Source organism: Mustela erminea, chromosome 7 (genome assembly GCF_009829155.1).
Source record: "Mustela erminea isolate mMusErm1 chromosome 7, mMusErm1.Pri, whole genome shotgun sequence".
Taxonomy (NCBI): Eukaryota; Metazoa; Chordata; class Mammalia; order Carnivora; family Mustelidae; genus Mustela; species Mustela erminea.
Genome location: NC_045620.1, coordinates 27,764,510 through 27,788,705, shown reverse-complemented (window position 1 = coordinate 27,788,705; position 24,196 = coordinate 27,764,510). Strand labels below are relative to the sequence as shown.

Sequence of the window (24,196 nt, the reverse complement as noted above, 5' to 3'; positions counted from 1 at the left end):
AAAGTGGGAACCTGCTCAAAGTCACCTAGCCGGTAAGCGGCCGGCCCTCACTCATTAATCCCATTTCCCAGATGCGGAAACCTGCGGAGAGAGAGGCCCGTCAGGCCGGGAGCACGGGAAGGGAAGGGTCGGGGGAGCCACGACCGCCCTCCAGAAGGCTGCATCCGGAGGCCTCGCTGCCGCCGGGCTTCCGGTCCCCCAGCCCGCCGACCGGGCTGCGGGGACGTGCGCGCCGTGTGGGGCGCGCACGCAGGGCGGGGCGTGCGGGGGCGCGCGCGTGCGCAGGCGAGGCGCCGAGGGCCGAGGCAGAGTCGGGGAAGCGCCGCCAGGTCCGCTGTGGGGTCCACGCCGCCCGCCGTGCAGCCCGCCCGCCCGCGCGCCCAGCGTCCCCTGCCGCCGCCGCCGCCTCCGTCTCCGCCGCCGCCGACATGGGAGTGCAGGTGGAGACCATCTCACCCGGAGACGGTGAGTAGGCGCGCTCGGCGGTCCCGGAGTGCCCCTGCCGCCGCGCGCATCCGCTCACCGCTCCCGTCTGTCTGTCTGTCTGTCCTGTCTGTCTCCTCAGGGCGCACCTTCCCGAAGCGCGGCCAGACCTGCGTGGTGCACTACACGGGTGAGTCGGCGGGCTCGCGGGGTGGGAGGTCTCGGCTCGGGGCAGCTGGCCACGGCGGCCTTGGGGGCAAAGGCCCGGGGCGTGGTGGCGGCGGCGGGGCCCGCGTGGCCCAAGGCGGAGGCCTGGGCGGTGGCAGCGCCCCAGAGGGGGCGACCTCTGGCCAGCCGAACCCGGGACGGCCTGAGCCGGCGCTTTTGCGCTTCCGGAGCAGTCCTGTGCCCACTGCACAGATGGGGAAACTGAGGTTTGGGGGAGGTGAAGTTGCTGGCGCAAGGTCACATGCTCCAGAACGGGCAGCGCCCTGGCAAGGGACCATGAGAAAGGATTTGTACCATTTCTGTGTCCCGGGTGACACCCTGCCTCCCCTTCCGGCTCTCCCTTGGATGGAGATAAGAAGGGCGAAGTAATTTCCACTCTTTGGAGCTGCTTCTTTCGAAGTCGAGATTCGTACCTCCGCCGTGGCTGGAGAAACGCCCGGGTTCCTAAGGCTCAACTGCTTTGGCTCAACCTGGTCTTGGAGGAGCTAAATCCGCCCCGTCTCCTTCCTCTTCTGACTTTTGAGCCACTTAGAAATCCAAGCCTCAGTGGCGGTGAGGGCCCAGGCTGACGGAACTTGTAATTTAGCCTCCCCTGCCCACAACTAGGCTTTCTCCCACCCATTTTAAAGACAAAGAAACTGAGGCTCTGTTAGAATAACAAACAGTAATGTAAGCCAAAGGAGCCTGTAGATCTTCAGCCAGAATGAGACTTTGCCGGAATTCAGACTTCAGAGTGGATTCCTTGAGACCCATCTTTTACTCCATGCCCTTACAAGGTCCTCCTGGGTTGTATGGGGGGGGGGGTGGAGGCTGAGCAGGCGGAGACTCCGTGGCTGTGGGCTGGAGGTTGGGGGGGTGATTGGTGTAGCCACAGTTGTTGATCTGAATAACCTTCCCTCCCCCTCCTCCTTCCCCTTTCTCCCCTTTCCCACCCTTTCCTCTGTTCCTCCTCCCCCTTCCTCTGTTTCTTCTCCTTCCCTCCCTTTTCCTCTTTCTCCTCCTCCTCCTCCTGGATTAGTAGGCTGTGAGCAGTTAGGACCAAGCTGCTGAAGGATAAGCTTCTACCCTTCTCTCCCAGATTATGGGGGAGCCCTCTGTTAAGGGAAATGACTTTCATAGGGAAGGAAGGGAATGGCACCTCACATCTCCCTCCCCATGCCCTTTTACTTATTTGGCTGTATTATTTCTCTGGCTCTTCTCCAGGGGCAGAAATGGGGGCAGGGGGTAGAGGGAGTTAAGGACTAGAACCTTTTAAAAGGCTACCCAAGGAGGAAGTATTGAAACCCATCTTCTTAGGGAACTTTGTCATGCCTGTGAGATGAAACTGGAAAGTGCTTTTGACATTTTAAATGGCTTGCTTTGTAGGCCATGGTCAGCACCTGAGCCTAGGAGCTCTAATGGAGGAAATCTTGTCAGTTTGGTTGCTTTTGATCAGTGGGATGAAAAGAGTAAGCGTTGCCTTTTACAGTGCTGGGGTGAGTGAGCAGTTATTTTAGTTCCCACAGCCACTTGGGGGCAGACACTGGGACATGGGTGAGGAGGTGACTTCTCCCACCCCCATTTGATAAGTAGCCACATGAGGATAATTGGTTATATCTTTCTCACTCCCGAGTCTGTGCCCCTCATCCTTGGCTTGCCCATCTTCTGGTGCTGAAGGCAGGATTGGATCCATAGCCTGAACCATGTTTCACTGTGCTTTTTGGTGAAACGTCCCCACACAGCATGTCTGGAGCCTTTTCTAAGAGAACAGATGGTCGTGGGACCCAGAACACCATCAGGGCTCCCAGTGCCTCTTCAAGTCTGTGTTTTCCTTGAGGGTGGCACCCACCCACACGCTCTCAGCAGCAGGACCCTGGCATGCATTGGGACAAAAGCTTTCTTTTTCATTTCATTTTTGATAAGCTCTACAAAGGCGCCTCAGTGAGAAGCCAGCTCTGCCTCTTGCTCACAGAATAGGCTGTTCTTGGGCAGGCGGCTTTGTTCCTGCGGGTCTTTGCCACCAGCCTCCCAGGAAGAACCTGTTTGAGACCTGTGGGGGTGTGAGAGGAATGGGTAGGCGCTTTGAGATTTCATCTGTAGCAGCAAAGGCTTTCAAGCCTGTGGGAACAGAATTAATCTTGAGGCAATATGATGGGTGTGGGGGAGCACCAGAAGGACTTGAGGGTCTTCAACGGCGGGAAGCCCACTGGGCCTCAAGAACAAGAAGACATTCTCGTAACGCTCCTAGTTTTCATCCCTGTTTTTCTCTGTCTGGCTGCGTCAGTATTCCCTTGTCAGACTTCTTTCTCTCTGCCTTTTCCCAAGTGGTGGATGTTGGAAGTCCCCTGCGTGCCCTTCCACCCCCATGCCCGGTTTCTCACATTGCTTGGCTGTGTGGCTCCAGTGATTACAGTTTCTAGGAGGGAGAATCTGACTGACCCAGGTTTGGGTCAAACACTGTTGATCCGGCCTGCTCTGGCCTGCTGTCCACTGCTGCTGATTCCCGGGGCAGGTCCAAAGAAACAGCAGTAGAAGGAAGGTAGCCAAAGTCCCCTGTCAGCCGCCGGAGGTGGACATAGCACAGGCTGACTTTCACCACGTGGGCCTTTTGAGTGCTGCTGGTGGCTGCCGGTCATAGCCTTGAGGCCACTCTCAAGGCTCCCTCTGGTGCCTTCTGTGGCCTCTAGCAGAGCACAGCACGCACATGGCCTCAGAGAAAGGCCTGCGGTGCCAGCGAAAACTTTTTGCTGTCCCCAGCCAAGGACCTCCTAGTAGCACGACAGGCACTGAGGTGGGAGGAAGGAGGTGGAAGGATAGCCTGCCAAGTGTGTGCCTTGAGGATCAAGTGGATTCCCACAGCTCCTTCCTGGCCTCCGGTAGCTCCGTCATTGTTCTTGTCAAGCTTGTCCCGACACACAGCTAGGCTTATGTCCCTTTTGCTCCTGTCAGCAGGCCACATGCCTGCCATTGTCAGAGCAACCTCAAGTGGATTGAAGGAATTCTTTTTTTATCCTCTTAAAAGATAGTTGACATTTCGCCCTTGGGATTGGGTTTAAGTTGTCAGTAGCCTGGCTTCTAAATGAGAAAAAACCAGGCGTCCCTCAGCCTCACCTCCTCAGTGGGTCCCCTTGGAGGGCAGCTGAGGGGGCCATTCTTCTGCAGCCCCGTCTGCAACCCCTTGCGTTTCTTTCACCTCTCTGTCCCCTCCCCTCTCGGCTTTATTCCACGCACCCCGCTGCTGCGCATTTCTTGGCTGATCGGGTGTTGGGAGGAGGCCCAGCAGAGGCTCCTCAGGCCGGTCTGGTCCCACCCCCACGCCACGGTGTCTTCAGTCAGACTGGCTGTCCTGTTCCTTTTCCTTCCCACAGCAGGTGTTTATGGAGCAGCAGCAGCGAGCCAGGCACCGGGGCCATGGCCAGCAAACTACAGAGGCAAAGGCTAGATCTGGCAGGGTTTTCCTGGGGTGACGAGGCTGCTGGCTCGCAGGTGTGTCAGGTGGCAAGAAGCCCTGGGGAGAGGTGAAAGCAGAGTGCAGGCCTGCGGAGGGGGTGCTGCTTTTGTGAGGGTGGTTGGCAAAGGCCTCTGACAAAGTGGCATTTTAAGTGGCACACACTAGCAGTGTGCTGCCCAGGGAAGGAGTCTTCCAGATGGAGGGCCTGAGGCTGGGGCATGCTTGCTGTGCTTGGGGAACAGCAAGGAGACCAGGGTGGCTGGACTGGACGGTGGGAGAGGAAAGCGCAGGGAGAAGGAGGTGATGGTGGGGCCTTGCAGGTTGCTAGAAGAGCATCGGCTTTCTCTCTGAGTGAGGCGGCAGCCGTTAGAGGGTCATGAGCTGACTTGGGTTTTCACAGGCCCACTTCCTTCTGGCTGCTGTGTGATCATGGAACTTTTGAGGGCAGGGTGAGAAACAGGGTTCTGGTTGTATCCTGGGTGTGTTGTGTGCCAGCCTGGCCAGGAGGGAAAAGGTGGTGGACAGTGAACCCCAAAGGGGTTGTGAGGTTCTTTGCTGGGTTTCAGATCTTGCCTCTACCATGTAACAGATCAGGAGAGCTTGGGCAAATTATTGCGCTTGTCTCAGCTTCTGTGTGCCATCCGCAGCTCGCCTTCTGGGGGCGAGTACGTTCACGGGGCTGCTTGTGCCTCGGGCATGGGGTGATGTGTCCCCGCTGGTCCTTCGGCCAGCCAGCATCACCTGGGATGCCTAGAGTGGGAGAGAGGCATCAGCACTCAGCTCCTGGAGTGGCCCAGGCTGACGCAGGACAGCGTTGGGGCCAAGCCCCAGCCTCCATTCCTTCACACGTAGGGAAATAGGCACTGATAAGAGACAGATCTGAGTGAAGGTTCATGTTCAAACAGGCCTGCACGTTACCTACAGAATAGAACATACTGGCTAAGAAAGTTGCAGCCCATATGCTAATTGTACCTACCAAGGGAGGTGGTTAGCATTCGTTTCCCTTTCCTTGTTTCTTGGTGGGCACGAGAGAGCCTGGCTGTGTAAGTCAAGGTGCCAGTCCTTTGTTTTTTTTAGTTGAAGCATCGCTGACATGCATTTCATTGGTTTCAGGTGTACAGCACAGCAATTGAGCAGGTCTGTGCTTTACACTGGGTCTCCCGCTGGCATCGCTGCCGTCCGACGGTGTCCATTCTTTTCTCCTCAAGTTTCCTGAACAAAATGGGGTTCTAACATTTTGGAAATAGACTTTGCTGTGGAAGCATTCTTTTCTCTCCTTTGGGATTGTGATTACCAGCATACGTAGTCACGCAGGTGTCCTGTTCTCTCCTTGCACAGGTGAGAGCAAAAGGCTCACTTGAGCGAACTGAAGGCCCCATAGCATGCTTGTGTGTATGTGTGACTCTTACTTGTGAAGTTTTCAGACGTAGAGAAAAATCAAAATCAATACCCCTGTACCCACTGCCTGGATTCTATGATGTATGGCGTTTCGTCCTGTTTTGCATTTCTGTCTTCTCACAGAGGGGACACACGTGTGCGTACAGTCTCTGGGTTGTTCATAAGTCAGTCCAGCTGCAGATGGCCGGACGTGTACCTCTGAACACTCGAGCGTGCTCTGAGAAGGAGAATATCCTCCTTACCCTCCTACTGGTCCATCTAAGAAAACTTGAAATGATTTAATAGTAGCTAAAGCCAAATTCATCTTGAAACCACCCCAGATGTCATTAAAGTGTTTTCTTTTTTTGTAGCCAGAATTCTTTCAAGGTTTACTCATTGCACTTGGATATTGTGTCTGGTATCAACCTAGAAGAGTCCTCACACTGGTTTTCTTTCTTAATGACCCTGGGTGTTCAAAGAGAGCAGGCTTGTTACCATCTGAATGCCCACTGTCTGTTTCCTGATCTGCCCCCTGGTTTGTCCCCTGGTTTGCTCCCGGTGTTGTGGGACTCCCTCCAGGGTTGTGGGACTCCCTCCTGTGCCTGGGGACGGCTTCCATGCTTCACACACGATGCCCGGCACACCGTGGTGAACACCCGTTTGGATCTTTTCTGTAAAGGCGCCTTTTCCCCTTTGCAGGAAGCCGGCCATTTCTGGGGTTCTTGGGCCTCCTCCCTGGGCCTGGTCCTCATCCACTTCCCACCTCTGGCATTGACATCATTGAGGATTCTTGCCGGAAGACACCGTTTCATCAGCATTTACAGACCGACAGTTTTAAAATTCCTTTATACCTTCTACATTTATCAGCTGCTGTTCTATAAAATAGGGTTAAAGCTTAATTCTTTTCCTTCAGTTATCAAATACTAAAGTGAGAAATCTGTTGTCATCTTCCCCAGTGGTGACAAATGGCTCACCCCACCCCCATCAACTTTTTTGTTTTTTTGTTGTTAGTATGTTGGAGACTCATAAATTCCCTCAGGGCTTAAAATAACTGATATTCCTTATTCTTTCTGATAATCACATTGTCCCAGATTTGGCCACTAGGAGCCCCTTTGGACTGCCTCCAGTACCTTTTTGATAGGCTCCCTTATTCTTTAATCAGTTCCTTGGTTTCCCTACTGTGGTCCTGGTCTTAGTCGTCTCTCCAGAGAGCTCTGGTTCCTTTCAGTGGGTCTCATGGACTTTTTTTTTTCTTCATTAACAGCTTTATTGGATATAATTTATATACCATACAATTTACCCATTCATCCAGAGGCTTTTTAACTTGAATGTTTTTGGTGGTTAAAAACTGATTTTTGTGTGATGCCTGGCAGTAGAGGATACGACTCTTCATATTGGTATAGTGGTTAAGCCCCATGTTGGGTGTGGAGACCCACTTAAAAACAAACTGATTTTATGAAGTGCTGATGGGTTCATTGTAGCTGTAAACTAGGGATCGCCTGTCTGCCTTGGGATTTTCTCCAAAAATAGTATTGTCACCTGCTGTTCCCCTGGAAAAGGCCAGGGGTATTTTGGATAACTTAGGCGTATACTATCCTGTTCCCTCTTTGATGCTCATGGTGATGTTTGTGTTTTCTTTCTTTTTCCTCTCCTGTTCTTTTACCTACTGAAGAACTCAGCTGAGTCCTTGTATTCCTTCCCCAGCTCTCCTTAACTTTGGGTAAATTCTAGCAGTGCAAAGCTGACAAGGAGGAGGAAGAGGAAGGGGTCGGGGATAATCCACTCCTGGGTGCTGTGGGCTCTGCTCTCACTACCTTTACTCTTCCCCTCCTAGGAGGGAGCTCTCGAGCCCTGTGCCGAGCAGCTCCCACAGGGCCACCACTCCCTGCCACAGGCAGGCTCTTCTCTCTCACAGCCTCCAGGCCGCCCCTCATTGAGTGTCCCCTGACTGACCCTTGACTAAAGTGATTCTTCAGACATGCTCACAGCACACGCCTCTGATTGTCCAGTGGAGTGCCTGTTCTTTCCTTTGTGGCCTTCCTTGCAGTCAGGCTGTGGATGACTGGTTGTCTCCACTCTTTCCCCAGCAGACTGCAGGCCTCGGGAGACCAGACCTACACTGGTGGTGGTCTCCAGGACCTCTGCCCCCCGCATCAGTGCCTGGCATGGAGTCACTCAGGACTCTAGCAGAACAAAGCCCACATTCATGTTATATTTGGTATAATATTTCTGTTTCGTTTTAAGTTAGAATAAGAATGAGAATATTTATGTTTTGGACTTTGCCCCCATCACTGTGGATTTATAAAATTACGAGTACTTCCTCTCACACCTACTACATGCAGGCCAGCATACCAAGCCCTTCCTTCAGTCATTCAACAGATGTGTTAGGAACTGGGGAAAGCCTTGGCCTTGCCCTTGAGGTGCTTACCTTAAGGGAGTGCCTTCCCCTATGCCTGCTTTTACAAGACAGGTGCCTTGAGCAGCCCACACCTGGGGTAGAAGTGCCACATGGTCCTGGACGTGTATGCCTCAGGCTGGGGAGAAAAGAGCTGGCTACGTGTGTGCAAAGGCCTGGAGGGGGAAAGGGTACCTTTGGTTTTTCTGCAAGTTCTTATTGAGCATCTTGTGCAAGGCAGTGTTCTGAGCACCAAGAGTATGGGAACAAAGAAGACCTAACACAGTCCCTGTCCTCACAGATCTTACACTGTAGTTGGAAAAACAGATAACAGATATATTAATAAGCAAAAATATATTGTACATTAGCTAGTAAGTGCAAAGGAAGGGGCAGGAGAAGTCTGAGATTTTAGATGGACCTCAGTGAGAAACTACTTGAGATAAGACATGAAGGAGCTAAGGGAGTAATCCATGTGGCTCTCCCGTAAGAGCATTTTAGGCAGAGGGACCAGTAGGGACAAAGGCCCTGTGGTGGGAGTAACTCTACCGGTGTCTACAGAGAACAGAAGGAAACCGTGTTCTTGGAGTGGAAAGTGTGAGAGTAATCAGAGATGAAGTCAGCGGCATGCCAGTGTGGGGTGGCAGCCTCTCCAGGGCTTCTAGGCCATTTTTAGGACTTTGGATTCTATTCTGAGTAAGATGGGGAGTCATAGGAGGGTCTGGAGCAGAGGGGAGGAATAGGGTCTGACTTGGATTTTAGAAAAATGTCCTTCTAGCTGCTGTGCCAAGTTTAAACTGTAAGAGAAAGAGGGCAGAAGCAGGACCACCAGGGACGGGATTACTATAATCATCTGGAGCCAAGCCCCAGAACTCACGCTTTTACCCATTATACCCGATGGCTTCCAGCCTCTGCATTTTCTGGAAAACAGGAAAAAAGAAAAGCTAAAGATCATGCATATTTCTACCATTACCAAATAGCCACTATTAAGTATTGTTTTCCTCTGTGTGTCTTCCCCCTGCCCCCCCCCCCAGCCCCATGACATATAATGTGGCTGTCCTTTTATTTGTGTTGTGATAAAGTGGGAAATGGCAAGGTGTGCCCACAAGGTCACACATTCTGGTTTGTGTTCTGGGATCCCATGCATTTTGTTGGGACATCCTTTGAAAATATACTTTTAGCACAGAATCGAAAAAGATTTAGCAAAAGGTTAGGAGCATTTCCAGATAAGATGTGGGCTATGTTCTTGCACTCGGTTTGTGTGATGGGGAGGAAGAAGCTGGCTCCCTCTTTGGGTAGGCCCATGACCTCTGATCGTACCACGTGCGTGGGGTTCTCAGAACTCCCAATTCAGGAAGGTTGCCCAGGGAATGCAACCACAGAGGCCTGGAAATGGAGCATAGACCTAAGCTTTGGATATGTATGTCTTAGTTCCCGCAGGGTGGAAAATCTCTTTTTCAGGTCATCATGATGGGGACAGATGGATAGCTGATCATAAAAGTGACATGGCTTCTCTAAACATTTTATTTTATTTTATTTCAAATCCAAACATGCATCACTTGCTAAAGGCCATGCCTTTCTTGTAGGATGGCTCTTCTCATAGAGTTTCCTATCAGAGTTCTTGCAAAAATCTGATTTTATATTCTTTTAAAGTCAAGACGGTAAGGACTATTATGAGGTCATATCAGTGCCAAACCATTCTGGATTTATTTATTTATTTTTAAGATTTATTTATTTATTTATTTATTTATAGAGACAGCGGAGGGTGGGGCAGAGGTGGGGAGAGAGAGAGAGAGAAATCCTCAAGTAGATACCCTGCTGAGCGAGAAGCCCAGTGTGGGGCTCAGTCCCAGGACTCTAAGACCATGACCTGAGCTGAAATCAAATCAGACGCTCAACTAGCTGAGCCACCCGGGTGCCCCAAAAAAGATTTCTTTCTTTAAACATACATTAGTCTCATTGACACACATTTATTCATTAGCAGTATTTTTTGTGACTTGCCTTTGTTGAGTCTTTCCAAAGGGCCAGCTAGGACCACTCTTTTCTCTGTTTACACTCCTACTTCATTCCTTTCCATACTATTTCTGTTTCTATAGTCAATAAGTATAACTGACATAAATGAGTCTGAGAGTAAACATAGCTGACCGGCCCTAAGGATAAAATGCACACGGGCAAGAAGAATCAGGTGGTACTAGAGACAGGACTGAAGGCTCATTTGCTGGGCTGGAGCTGTGCATGCTGTGGTTTGTAGGAGTCTTTGGTGAGGCAGTTGGGCGAAAGGTTGAGGGAGCTTCTGTATGTAATAAGGAGGAAGGGAAACAGCCCGGGTCACTCTGCCCATTTGCACCTGGGTCAGCACATGTATTTGGGAGTGTTCCAAGTGGCTTCAAGTGTAAACCTTCAGAAAGATCGGGGACTTTCACTTTGGTTCCCCCTCCTCCATTCAACCATTGTACTTTTGTACTTAAGAAAATACCTGTTGAGTGGAAAGCAGAAGTCCTTTCTCCGCCTTGCAGCTGTAAATAGCAAAAGCTTTGGCAAGTTTAGAGTGTGGGATGTTCTGTTTTGTTGTTGTCATTGTTGGATTTAGGTTTGGGCTTTTTGTCTTTAAGACTCTGAGTAGCTTGAACCCTGTAAAATGCTGCTTGCGAAAACCACCTGCAGAGATTCCATCAGCAACTGAAAACCACAGTGTGAGTCAGAAACTGGAGGTGCCACAGGTGCAGGTGTGAAGCCAGGTGTGAAGCTCTCACGACAGGTCTTTCTGCGGTCGCCCTCCCTACCCTGGAGAGGGAACAGGACTCTCTGCCTTCCATGATGCACTGTTGCATTCTTAGTGAAATCATAACCCTGTGGTCCTCTTCAATCTCCAGAACCTGCCTTTGGGTCTTCACCACTACTTCTGTGACTTGGACCAAGTACCAGGAGCATAGGCCATGGGTGCTTTGCTCAGCAGCCCCTGGCCAGGTCTGCCTTTGCTGGTTCCTTCTGAGCAAGCAGGAAGGAGTAGGCTACTGTGGGGGAGTTGAACTTGAGAGTCTTCTCTACATCTTTTTTTTTTTGCTCCCTCTCCGAGGATTGGAGTCTGGTTCTTCCCCAGACTGAATTATTGGGGAGGCAACTCATAGGAAGGGGACATCCATGGTCTCGCCACCAGAGGCTGCTTCACAGTCCCTCACACAACCATAGCTTATGGTCCTTGTGCTTTTAGCTAGAGGCCCCTCAAGTTTTCACATTTTTTTGCTCACTGATTAGTCATTTAAAGGTGCTGAAAGTGAAAACTGTCACCCTGGGATTACCCCTCCGATTCTTCCTACCACACGGAAGAGGTCTAAATATGGAAACCTCATGCTGTCCTGCTGGTTCTTATAAGTCGTGCAGGCAAAGCCTGTCTCGAAGTGGGCACGAGTGCTGCCAGCACGGCGGGGGCTGGGGTTGAGGTGACTGCTACAGGGATGCAGGACTCTGAGGCCCGCTCTCTAGCCTCAAGCTGTGTTCAGTCAGGAGAGACAAAAAAGCCATTTTCAAAATGGAGAATACAGAGCCGTCCCAGGCAGTCTGTGGGTCGTGAGGCCTAGGTTTGCGTGTAGTCAGAAATGAAATCCATCAGTGCCGCCGACAGAGGGCCACGCTGGTGATGGGTTTTGCTAAGAGCGGCCTCCAGAGCTTGGAGTGTCAGCTGTCGTGTCTGAACTGTAACCTCAGTTGCCTTCTCTCATCAGAGCGTGCTTTCTCGAGGAAATGATGGCACTAGCTTGGCAGGTGGTTTTGCTGTTCAAGGGCTCCAGGTCTTGGCACAGATGTCTGGAGTTGAAGTGGGAGCCGCGGCTGAGACTTGACGGGCCACCTGCTTCGCTTGCTCCCTCCCTTTACAGAGGAAGCACCTCACCGCCCACTACCGGGTTGGCTGCAGGAGGTAAACACGTGTAGGATTTTACTGAATCCCACTTTTTTTACTTTTTTCTCTTTAAAAAACCAAAAACCCAGTTTTGTAGAGGCATAATTGACATCCAGTAGCCTGCTTATATTAAATGGTTCAATTTCCTAAGTTTTGATATGTGTCTTTGCCATTCTTTGAAACCTCCTCTTTCCATCCTCCGCCACCCCTGGCCGGCTCTTCTCAGCAGAGTTTGTGTTTTCTAAAAGCTTGTATACGTGGAATTGTACAGTGTATAGACCTGTGTCTGGCTGCTTCTGCTCAGCATAATTATTTTGAGATTCTTAGGTCATTCCGTGTTAGCAGTAGTTCGTTCTTTCTCACTGCTGAATAGTTTCCTGTTGTGTGGATGTACTTGTTTATACGTTCACCAGTTGGCACTTGTTTGGGTTGGTCCCGTTTTGCTATTCCGAGTGAGTTTGCTGTGAACGTCTCTATGTAAGTCTTTGTATGGCTGTCATTTCTCCTGGGTCTTTATCCAGGATAAACGGACCGGTCAGGTCATATGGAAGGTATTTGTTTAACTTAGGTCGCCAACCTGTTTCCCAGAGCGGCCGTTCCATTTTATAGTCCCATCGGCAGCGTGTCGGAACTCCACTTCCTCCACATCCTCACAGAGCGTCACGTGCTCGGTCTTTTCAGTTGTACTCATTCTAGTAAGTAGTGGTCGGATCGCCTAGTGGTTTCATACACGTTTTTGTCATGACTAGTCATGTCGAGCATCTTCTCATCATGTGCTTACTTGCCACTTGGCTATTTTTTTCGGTCAAGTATCTGTTCACATCTCTTGCCCTTTTTAAATTGAGCTATTTGTTTCCTTGTTGAGTTTTGCGAGCTCTTCCTATATTCTGGACACAAATTCTTTATCAGATAGGTGCTTTTGCAAAGATTTTCTCCCAGTCTATGGCCTGAGTTTTCATTCTCTTAAAAGTATCTTTCAAAGTGCTGAAGTTGTTAGCTTTGATGAAGTTCAGTTGATCCTTTTATGGATTGTGCTTTCTGGCCTCATATCGGAGAAATCTTTGCCTGACCCACAGTCACAGCCATTATTTCCCTGTGTTTTCTTCTAGAATTTTTATAGGTTTATGTTTATGTTTAGGTCTGTTATCTGTTTTGGATTGGTATTTGATTATGATGTGAAGTGCAGGTCCAAGGTTTTACTTTTGGCCTGTGGGTAATCCAGTTGTAGCAGCCTAATGTAGTTGTCCTGTCTGCAAGTTTGGTCTGACTCTCTGTGTCCTTCCCTCTCTGTCAGTTTCAGGGTGGTTTCAGTTGATTGACTAGTCTCCTCATGTTGGGTCGTGTTTTCCCTCCTGTTTGCATGCTTGGTAATTTTGGGTGCTTGACATTGCAAATTTTACCTTTTGGGGTGCTGGATATTTTTATTCCTATAAATCTTCTTGAGCTTTGTAGTTGGAAGCACATAAGTTATTTGGAAACAGTTTGATCCTTGTGGGTCTTTTATGATTTGTTAGGTGGGTCTGGAGCAGTGTTCAGTTTGGGGCTGATTATTCCCCACTGCTCAGATGAGATGATCTGGGTGTCCTACCCAGTGCCTCATAAACCAGGATTTTCTCCAGTCTACCTCGTTGGAACAGTCACTGATCCCCCAGCTCTGTGTAAGTGCTGGGTACTGTTCTAATTTTGGATAGTTCTTTTCCTGGCCTTAAGTAGTTTCCTCAGACACATGTGCTGATTAGTATTCTGTTAAATACTCAAGAGGGACCTTCTGCACATCTCCGGGGATTTCACTCTACACCTCTGTCCTTCCTGGTTTGTGTCCTTTGGACTCCAGATGCCTTGAGCTCCGTCCAGGTCCCTCTCCCTGGAAACGCCCAAGGGTGTAAGCTGGGCGGTCCTCAGGCTGGCCTTGTTAGTTTCCCCTCAGGGATCGCTCTCCCTTACTGCTGTGCCCAATGTCTCAGAAACCATGTTTTAGCTGTGGTGGGTGTTGCTTCTCTGTCTCGCAGGCCCCTCTATGCACTGACTCTGACCTTGGGCAGGTTAACTAAGCCTTGGAGTTGGTTTCCTTATTTTTGTTTTAAGCAGGCTTGGGTGCGTGGCTGGAAAGGCTTTCTGCCTGGTCAGAGAAAGGATTCTCAGACTCCGGACTGCTCATGGCCTACTCTCACCCTTAATGCAGGGTTCCAGAAGGTCATGTTCAGTGTATGCAGTAGAGCTCGTAGGGGACGGACTACTGTGAGAGTTGTGGAGGGCGGATACCTGTTTTTCTCCCAGCTGCTCATTTATAGAAGACTACTCAAGTGCTGCCGTTTGTCATTTCTTTCATCAGGCCATGATTGTATGCTGGTAAAGAGATGAGCTCCATATACACGCCAGCTTGCTAGTTGTGGGGCACCAGTTCTTGGCTCCGCACTGACTTGGCAGGGGTGGATCCCCGCCCTCCTGTCTACCTCTCAGGCCTCGGCCCCCAGCTCCAGACTTCAGGCGGCGTCAGCACCCACTCTGCTCAGGACATCTGCCTGCCTTCCTGCTCTGTTAGGACAGCAGTTCCCGTCCCCGCCACTGCCCATTTCCTATTTTGTCAAAGTTCAGCTCTTCTGGCGGCTCTGATAAAGCTCTCAGTTGATCTATGCTTCCCCATCCCACTTGCAAGTTTGACGTTGTTTTTCACGCTAGGGTTTATGTTAGGATTTCCCTCCTCCTCTAAAAACATCCGAACACAACAGAATTCTGTGTTTTGCTGGGTCTTCCAAGTGATACTTAGAACCATTGTGGGCTTCCACCCTCCGCCTCCGGGAAAATCTGCTTTGTGTTAGTTGTATGTGGACACCTGGCTTACCCCTTCCAGTGTGGGACGGTGGTTTGACAGTTCAGGACCTCAGTGACGGCTGTGACTGGTTGACTCTGGCTTCCAGAGAAGCCACCACGACAGTCCTTTCTCAGTGAGGAGTGGCAGGAATCTGTTCCTCTCGTGGCACTCACCGTCTGGCATCTCCATCTCTGGAAGTCCCCCTTCCGGTAGAGGCTGCCCCTGTGCTTTGTCTGGCTCCTGGGGTACTGGAGAAGTTGGACGAACGTGGCTTTTGGATTTATAGTCTGGCCTCACTACTCGGCAGGCTGCTTCACTTCCCTCTGCCTCACTTCCTTCTGTGAAATGGGGACGGTGCTGCGGGAGGACTGAGTAGGTTCATGTATGGAAAGTCCCTGACTCCGAGCGGCAGTCCGGCCCACAGTTCTGCTGGAGTTGTTGGGAGTTCCCCGTGGAGAGGCTTTTAGTGTCTTTTCTGTTGTCCCTTCCCTGATTCTGACACGAGCTGGCGTCCGGACGTCCAAACCGTTCAGTTCAGTTCTGACACCACCCACGTTTCTGTAAAAGGGGATGGGTGAACTGAGGAAGGCCTGTTGCTTCTGGGCCGCGTGTGACTGCCAGCCGCTGCATGTGCCTAAAGGGCCCACAGTTGTTCTTAGCCTGGGAGCGTGCTAGAAATCGACGTTGGGAGCGTGCGCGCTTGCCCATTCTCACACCTGGTGGTCAGCCTACTGCCTGGAGTCGGGCAGAGCGTTCACAGCCCCGGGGTAGAGGGACTATCCCAGCTCTGTGGAGGGCCACTGAGGACACAGGAAATCCTCCCTGGACGCCGCACTTCCTCCTCAGGCCTCCGGCAGCCCCGCTGGGCCCTTCAGCGCCAGCATCCGGGATGGGCGCTCCGCTGCCGGCTTCTGACTCGCCTCACGTCATCACTCCTTGTTGCTCATGTTACAACTGCCCTTTTTCACAGGGATGCTTGAAGATGGAAAGAAATTTGATTCCTCCCGGGACAGAAACAAGCCCTTTAAGTTTATGCTAGGCAAGCAGGAGGTGATCCGAGGCTGGGAAGAAGGGGTTGCCCAGGTATGCTCTCGTTTGTTTTGTTTTCTTTCCTGGTGTCTGCCTTTTAAATGATGCTTGTGGGTAGGACGTTCATTCAGTTCAGAAACAAACAAAAATAAAAGGTGTGAGTGGAAAATTTCACTTCCATCTCACCCCGTCTTGCCAGTCCCCTCACCCCCAGCAACTCATGGTTTTTTGGGTTTGTTTTTTTTTTTTTTTTTTTTTTTTTTTGGTAGAGTTTCCTTAAGCATTCTACGAAAGCATACTTTTCCCCTTTTTTGCTGTAGTCTCTCACAGTGTTTGACACTTTGCTTTTCCATTTAATCTTTCACACTTTATATATCCGGACATAAGAGGAGGACGCTCTCCTCCCACCCGCCCTGAGGCGGGCGTGTTTTGTTTGTTTCATTGGGACAGTACCCTGTTGACGGTCAGTTCCAGTATTTTGCTATCATGAACAGTGCTGCAGTGATGAGTCTCATGTGGACTGAATTTTACATTTGTGTCCATGTTGCCACAGGCGGGTTCTCAGAAGGAGGGGTGAGCGGGTCACTGGCTGTGTGCACTGTGTTTTGACATTCTGTCCAGTCGCTGTCCCTCGGGATGACCCCGAGCTGCCACCAGTGGGCGGGCTGTGAGGGTGTTTGTCTTCTCCCAGCCCCGCCAGCAGCGTCTTGTTCAACTTTTGAATTCAGGACAGGACAACGAGGGGAAACTGTTACCTTGATGTGGTCTGAATTTGCGTTTGTCTAATTGCTGGCCATGCTGTGTCACACCCCTTCTGAGAGCTCATGCTCATGGAGAGAGGCATTTTGTTTGCCTTGTGTCTGTTTCCTCAGCCTTCTCTCCCCATGTGTGTAACCAGGTTTTGTTCTGCCAATACAGCAGAATTCCCAGTGGACAACAGGGGCCCCGGGGTGCCAAATTCCAGTTGGGTTCCAGCCTTGCGTCAAGCCCAGGAGGCTTTCTCCCAGCACTGATCAGGTTCCGGCGTCCTGAGACACGGGGCTTTAGAGTCCCCCCTGTGTGAGGGGCCATCAGTCTGTTTCCCTCCCACCGAAGAGAACTGAGGGGTAACTGAAGTAGAGGGAAAGAGGTCTTTCTCGTTTCCAGAATATGCATTGCTCTGCTTCCTCTAGAAACCATCACTGATTTATCTCCCAGTGACCTGCTCAACTTGCAGAAACTTTAAGCCATCCCACTCCCAAGTGTCTAGATTTCTGTTCTGCAGGGTAGAGGGTTGGCAGTACAAGAACGAGAGGATCTTTGTGGTTCACTTCCCTTTGGAAACCTCTGTCCCCGCCACCTGCGTCTGGCTGGCTCTGGGTCTGTAGCCCATCCCCCACGACCGTGCCAACCATTGTCCACACCACAGCCATCTTCTGTGGCACTTCCGACACTGGAACAATAACTGTGTTGTGTTCCAAGAGATCTGGCGGCCAGCGAGATAGTGTTATCAGCCTATTTTACATCCCAGGCTTGGCGAAGCCTGACCGAGTGTTGGGGAGATGCCCAGTCTACCCCTGGACCCAGTGTGCTTGAGGGTCAGTCCCAGGCCTGTCACTTGGGAGAAGTCTGGGTGGTCTGAGACCTGCACAGAGCACCTTTGAAACTCCACAGGATATTTCTTTGAGTGAGTTAAAAGCACAGGAAGAAGAGGGTTTGTCTTGTGCCCCTTTTCCCTTTCTTTTGATATTGTTGTTGTTTTGCTCTTACGTGTTTACAGGTGCGCAGTCCTGCCATAGGTGCTGTTTGGGCAGCTTGCTTGTTTCCCGTCTGTGTCTTTGCCATCTTTCCATGTTAGTGCACTCAAGGCTGCTGTGTTCTTTCTAGTGGCTGACCCATGGTGCATATGGGCCTGTGAAACCGCTCCCCTTGAAATGGGCATTTGGGTGGTTAGTGGAAGATTCTGGAAGTGGAATTGCTGGGTAAAAGGACACGACTGTTTTGAATTTCATTAGATTAAACCATATGCTTTTAACTGCCTACCACCCTGATCCAGTGTGTCCCGGTTTCTGAAAGATGATGTGGGGAGCACAGGTTCTAAGTCATATCATGTTCTGAGCACAGCCTGTGGCTCCGTCTTAGCCGCTGTCTCTGGGGCCAGGTCATAGAGCCAGGAGCACACCAGGAGGCTGAGCAGAGTGTGCTGGAAGGACAGACACACAGCAGAGTGCCTGCTCACCATTCAGAAAATACATATGGAAACTTATATATTCGATTAGGAAATGAAAAAGCACAAATGTATTTTTTTTTAAAGGTTTTGTTTATTCGAGAGCATTAGTGGGGAAGAGAGGGAGAAGCAGACTCCCCGCTGAGCAGGGAGCCCCATATGGGGCTTGATCCCAGGACCCTGAGATCATGACCTGAGCTGAAGCTGATGCCCAACTGACGGAGCCACCCAGGAGCCCCAGTACAAATGTGTTTTTAAAAGTCAAAAATTTCCCTCCATCCTGGCCACTGTACTCTGTTCTCCCCATGGAAAAATGCTGGAATTGTGTCCTTCCAAAGGTGTTTTCTGTTTATATAGGCAAGGTGCAAATATATAAATGTTTCCCTCTTTTTCATACAAATGGTAGTCTACTATACATGATATAGTAGACATGATATATATAGTAGACATAGACATGATTGTAAAATCTGTCTTTTTAAAGTTTTTCTGTATGAGCATAAGTATAAAATATGAAAAGTACAGAAGAGTAGACTACCCCAAATACTGCTTTCTGTGTATATGTTTTCTTTTAAAGCGGAGTTTTGGTCAAAGTGCTCCTTTTTTAAGAGCATGGATGCCACTTAACACGGCTCTGAGTGACAGACTGCTGAAGGCCTGAGTGGTGGCACTGACACAGTACCGGCTGCCTGGGGTCAGGTCAGGGAGGCCTGTGCAGGAAGGTGCGTGTCATTGGACTTGGGCCCTGCAGAGCCAGATGCAGGGATTGTGCAGCCTAATGGCCAGCCTCCATGTTCTGCACTGGGAGGTGCCCGGCCCCCAGACCAGCCACACAGTCACTGGCATGTCTGAGTCCTGGGACGCTGCCTAAGGGACACCCCAATAAGCAGCCCTACTTCTTACAGAGACAGTTGGGGAGTGTGTCCGCTTGAGTCTTTCTTTTTATTTTCACAGATGAGTGTGGGTCAGAGAGCCAAACTGACCATCTCCCCAGACTACGCCTACGGTGCTACTGGGCACCCAGGCATCATCCCGCCAAATGCCACTCTCGTCTTTGACGTGGAGCTTCTGAAACTGGAATGACAGGAATGGCCTCCTCCATGAGCTCCCCATTCTTGGGTAAGGCAGTGAATGTGAAAGGTCTTTTTCTACCTTTGTACCTCCCATGTCACACCCAGTGCTTGGTGGGTAGCAGAACCAAAAATGCCATGGGTTTTCTTTCCCCCTACATTCTTGCTCAGTTGGGTAGCCTTTCAGTTTGAGTTATTAGTGTACACCTTGAATGTAAAAGTTGGTCACACTGTGGAAAGGGATGGCGGATGCTCTCCAAAAAACTCATTGGGATGGGGCAGCTGATGGTAGCCATTTCAATGAAGGATGTTTTATATTTAACTTAGAAACTAAAACTGAGTTGGGAACTGGAAACATAGCCAAATTTATAATGGCAATATTTTAGTTCTTTAGAAGGAAGGCTGTTGAGGACTGCCTGCTATGACGTAGTGCACGCAGCCCCTCACCATGTAGAGGCCACTGCCTGAGGGGGTGTGAGAGAGGCACTGTCACCTGGCGGGCTGCCGTGGGGCCGCGCCCAGGACACTGGAGCACATAGGCCCACTTACTGTCTGTGGCTGGAAGAGTGAGGCGGGGTGGGGCGCTTGTGAAGTATAGAGGTGCCCTCAGTCCTAAAGAAGAGATCTGAGGGGTTGCTCAACCTTCCTGTGTAATAGGTGAGGGACCTGAGGTCACTCGAGGTCACTTCCAGGCAGTGGCAGACTAGGACTGGAACCCCTCTCCTGCTTCCCCTTCCTGGACTTGTTTTCCGTCCTTTTACCCTCCTCTCTGGGAAGCCAAACTCAGTGGCTTAATGGCTCATAACTTTTCGTGTGGGTATCAGAATCATAAAACACATGAATGCTGGCCGCAGACTTCTAGGTTTGCCCCCCTCCTGGCCCTGGAACCCGAGGACCACAACCAGGGGCTGGGTGAGAATGCTTTTGTTTGAAAGCTGGGACAAGTGGCTGCCAGCCTGTCTCTTATAGTCTAACCTTGTGCTGCTATGGACTTCTTTAAATACAAGGGCTTTTAAATTCTTAGCTGTTTTTTCTCTCTTTGATTTGAACCGTATATACCTGGGTCAGGTTTGACGACCCTGGCTTCTCTGCTTGTCATTCTCACCAAGAGGGACCTCTTGACATTTTACAGAGCCTCTGTCTGCCCAAAGGTCTACACCTAGTCCAAACCCACTTTCCTGTTCTTTGAGAGCTGAATCCTCTGGACATAAAACTGTTTGAAGGGAGCCTTGGAATTACGCTGATTTAGGTACAGGCATTCTGTAAATCTGATAGGATGAAGGGAGGGGAAGGCAGGGAGAGAGGGCTACAAGTCACCCTGGCCAGAGCCTCCCCCACATCGCCAAAGAACATCTCAGCTTCTTGCACAGGTCTTAAGAGAAAGCCCAAGGCCAGACCTAGAAAGTCGTAGGTTTGAATAAATGAATAAAGAGCACAGACGCTTTCTAAATCTCTTCAACCTGAGGGATGTACCAACTTAGTGCCACGCACACAGAAGTCACGCAGGAAGACTCAGTTCAAAGACTGACAATGGCTGGGCCACACCTGGGACCAGTTAACCGCAACCACTGGGAGTGGGAGCCCAGCAGGACATGCTTTTAAAGCCCCAAGTGATTCCTGTGTGCAGCCACGTTGGGAGACCCAGTGGTAATGGGGAACTGGACCGTCACTGCTCTCCTCAGCAAGGTAGACGGCACCTTAGCTTAAAAAAGGAGACTGCTCTGGGAAGCCAGTTCAAGCCCAGCAGGCTCCCCACAGCTGGAGCGGAGGTGGCTTGTTCCGGGTGAGACCTTGCAGCTCCCCGGACTTGGAATGGCTGATGTCCCATGCCTGTCCCCAGCATGCATACAGAGCACCGTGTTGCTGGAACTGACGGATTTTCTGTTCCCAACAGATGTGCCGCAGAGGGATGTGGCGCCCTCAGACGTGCGTGCATACGCGAACCCGGACGGAGCTTTTCCTGATGTTCCACTACACTCTTTGTCTAAACATCGACCCCGACTGAATGTGTTCTGTCACCCGGCTTTGCTCTTTCCCTTTTTCCTCGTATGTGTGTTGACCTAAACTATATGCCATAAACCTCAAGTTACTCATTTTATTTCATTTTGTTTTGGGGTGAAGGTTCAGTTTCAATCTTTTGGATCTAGGTTTCCACTTAAGTATTAGTCAAGTATTAACAGCACAAGTAATGAGTTAACTTTAGAATAGGAATTGGTGTCGGGGTGGGGGGGGAATGCAAGAATCTTTATTTTATTTTATTTTTTTTTTTGGATGAAATTGTTATCTATTATATATTAAACATTCTTGCTGCTGCGCTGCAAAGCCATAGCAGATTTGAGGCGCTGTCGAGGGCCGAATTACTCTCCCAGTTGAGAGATGTCCTTGGGTTGTATTAAAAGCCCGACCTAAAACAAGTGGTGGCCGGGGGGAGAGCTTTTGCCTCCACTGCCCTGCCCCAACCTCCCCTTAAACCCTCTGCCTTTTGAAAGCAAATCGTTCTCACTGCGATGTTGGACACTACAGGTATCTGTCCCCAGGCCAGCAGGGACCTCCGAAGCCTTCTCCGTGGCCTGGCTTTTATTTTATTTTATTTTTTTCTCTCCCCATCCTGTGGTTTTTCTAAAGGATATTCAGGACTTTTGTAATCTCATAGCTGTCCAAGCTCCACTTCCCAAATTTTAAGAACTTTAATCGAAAGTTTAAATTGAAGGTGCTGTTTGTAGACACTTAACACCCGATGAAAGCCCAGCCGTCATGACAAACCCTTGAGTGTTGTCTTGAGAAAATGATGCTGGTCATCACAGCTTCAGCATCTTCCGGTTTTTGATGTTCGGCTCCCCCTGCTGATAATCAGAGTTTCCTGGCTTCCTCTCCTCCCCCTCTCACCCCTTTGCTGTCCTGTGTAGTGATTTGGTGAGAGAAATTATTGCTGCCTACCCCCCCACCTCCACCTCCCCGCACTACGTATGAGTTTCAAGTTTTATTATTGCAATAAAAGTGCTTTATGCTGGCTTTTCTCAGCCCTGTGTGATCGTGATTACTTTCAGGTGCCCTCCGGGCCATTTGGTATAGGGGGGTGGGGTAGGGGCTGTGTCAGTGGGGATGTCGTGGTCGTGTCGGAGATTGGGGTTAGGCAAAAGAACTGTAGCAGGAATGTCCTTCCCTGTTGGCCCTTCTGGGGTGTCAGGGTGAGAGGGGGTAGGTTTGCATCTTCTCTGGTGGAGGAACTATCAGGCCCACCCCCTACCGCCCATCATCAGATGTTTTTTAAATGTGTGTTCTGGGTAGAGCGTTTTGCTGAGTTCTCTGGAGTTAGCAAGAAGTGGGAGATGCAACCGGCTTTCAAGAAACGAGCCACTACCCGGTTGGAGATGTGCTGCAGCAAACTGATAGAGGGTTACGCAGGGAAGGTGGGGGTTTTGAATTGGTGTTCCTTGGTGCCATTGGTGTAGAAGTTCTTTGTCATGTGGGCAGGCTAGTTAGTTCTGGTAGCTTCTCTGGCCCCCACCCTGTGTGTGCTGATAATACTCCCCTCCTCCCTTGTGATGGAGACGGTCAGTAGTACTCCTGCACCTGTCAAAACACAACCCATCCCTTTATTCATTTAAGTCACTGAAGTGATATTGCGGAGTCATCACTCCTTTTTTCCAAAATTCCCTTATATAAATGGTCAAACAACACAAGATTTTTATAGTGATCACTTGTGTACTCCCCACCTAGCTTCTACCATAAATACGTTACTGTACCTGCTTATCACCTATTTACCCCCCTAACCTTAACCCTAATCCTTCTATAACACATTTCAGGATGGCAGACATCACAGTTCCTCTAAATATCTGTTAGAATTTAGTATTTGTTTATACTCTTGCACCCTACAACACTATCAGAATAGAGACCATGACCACTAGCTCAGAGAATTCCTTTATGCCCTTTCTCAGTCCCCACTGGCTCCCCAGAGTCAGCAGCCGTTCTGTTTTCCTACTCTGGTATTGCCTGTTACTTCTGAATTAGATTTAAAGGAGATCTGTACTAGGAGCTCTTGCATTCAGCACCCAGGGTGATACCTTCACTCAGAAACACAGGGGTGCTGTTAGTTCTCACTAAACTTACTAAAGTTAGGCAGGACTGTGACTAGGTTACAAGGAGAAAGGGACTTTGCAGATAGGATTATGTGGTGGACCCTGAAATGGGGAGATGATTTCAGGATTGGATTTCATGGATTGTGTGGGTGGGTCCAGCATAATCACAAGACTCCTTAAAAACATCTGAAGATGCCTTGCTTGCTGGCCTTGAGGATGGAAGAAGGGACTAGAAGCCAAGAACTGTGGTGGCCTCTAAAAGCTGGAAAACACAAGGAAACACTTCTCCCATGGGGCCTCTGGAAGAAACCAGCCTGGCTAACACTTTGGTTTTAGCCCAGTGAGACCCATTTTGGACTTCTAGCCTCTAGAACGAAGATGATAAATGTGTGTCATTTTTAAGCCACGAACTTTGTAGTAGTTTGTTACAGCAACAAGAGGAAACTAATGTGGAGACTTTGTTTCTCTTTAATTTAAATTTTAAAATTTTTATTTTATTTTTTTAAGATTTTTAAGGGGCACCTGGGTGGCCCAGTTGGTCAAGCATCTGACGCTTGATTTCAGCGCAGGTCATAATCTCAGGGTCCTGGGATTGAGTCCCACATCGGGCTCCACGCTTAGTGTGGAGCCTGCTTAAGACTGTCCCTCTCCTTCTCGCTCATGCTCTCTCTCTCTCTGTCACTCAAATAAATAAAATCTTTTTTTAAAAAAAGATTTTTAGTTAATCTTTGTATACATCGTGGGGCTCTAACTCAAAACCATGAGATCAAGAGTTGTAGGCTCTACCTATCCAGCCACCAGGTGCCCCTCTCTTAGTTTTAATGTATAAGTTTTTTGTTTGTTTTTTTAAGGTTTATTTATTTATTTTAGGGAGCGCAAGCCAGGAAGGGCAGAGGGAGAGAGAATCTCCAGCAGACTCCATACTGACGCAGAGTCCAACACGGGGCTCAATCCCACAACCCTAGGATCACAACCTGAGCCAAATGAAGAGCCCAACACTTAACCACCTGTGGCAGTCAGGCACCCAGCTATATTGTCTTTATAACTGGTTTGAAGAGGGCTGTAGGTAAGATCAAATGAATATACTAAATTTACTTAACCACCTTGCTGAAGGATAAATTTTGTTTTTAGAAAGTAAAATCATGACTCAAATACAAAACAAGTATGTTAAAGATATTATTTGTTCATCAAGGAGAGAACAAGTTAAGATGTTTTAACTGGTTCAAAGGAGAATCCAGAGAACAAATAAAAATAT

The 24,196-nt window shown here is 49.7% G+C and overlaps 1 protein-coding gene across 2 annotated transcripts; it reads left to right on the top strand.

Moving 5' to 3' along the window:
• The first annotated feature begins 265 nt into the window (after nucleotides 1–265).
• Nucleotides 266–21,882, top strand: FKBP1A (FKBP prolyl isomerase 1A). Of its 2 annotated transcripts, XM_032351165.1 has the most exons (5): nucleotides 266–465; nucleotides 566–613; nucleotides 15,531–15,643; nucleotides 18,747–18,911; nucleotides 20,757–21,882. In XM_032351165.1, exons 1-4 carry the CDS (start codon nucleotides 429–431, stop codon nucleotides 18,873–18,875), a joined length of 327 nt encoding a protein of 108 aa, XP_032207056.1. In that variant the 5' UTR covers nucleotides 266–428; the 3' UTR covers nucleotides 18,876–18,911; nucleotides 20,757–21,882. The 2 variants fall into 2 exon arrangements, with proteins under 2 accessions (XP_032207056.1, XP_032207057.1); XM_032351166.1 differs by lacking the exons at nucleotides 266–465; nucleotides 566–613 and adding an exon at nucleotides 11,051–11,766.
• The last annotated feature ends 2,314 nt before the right edge of the window (nucleotides 21,883–24,196 follow it).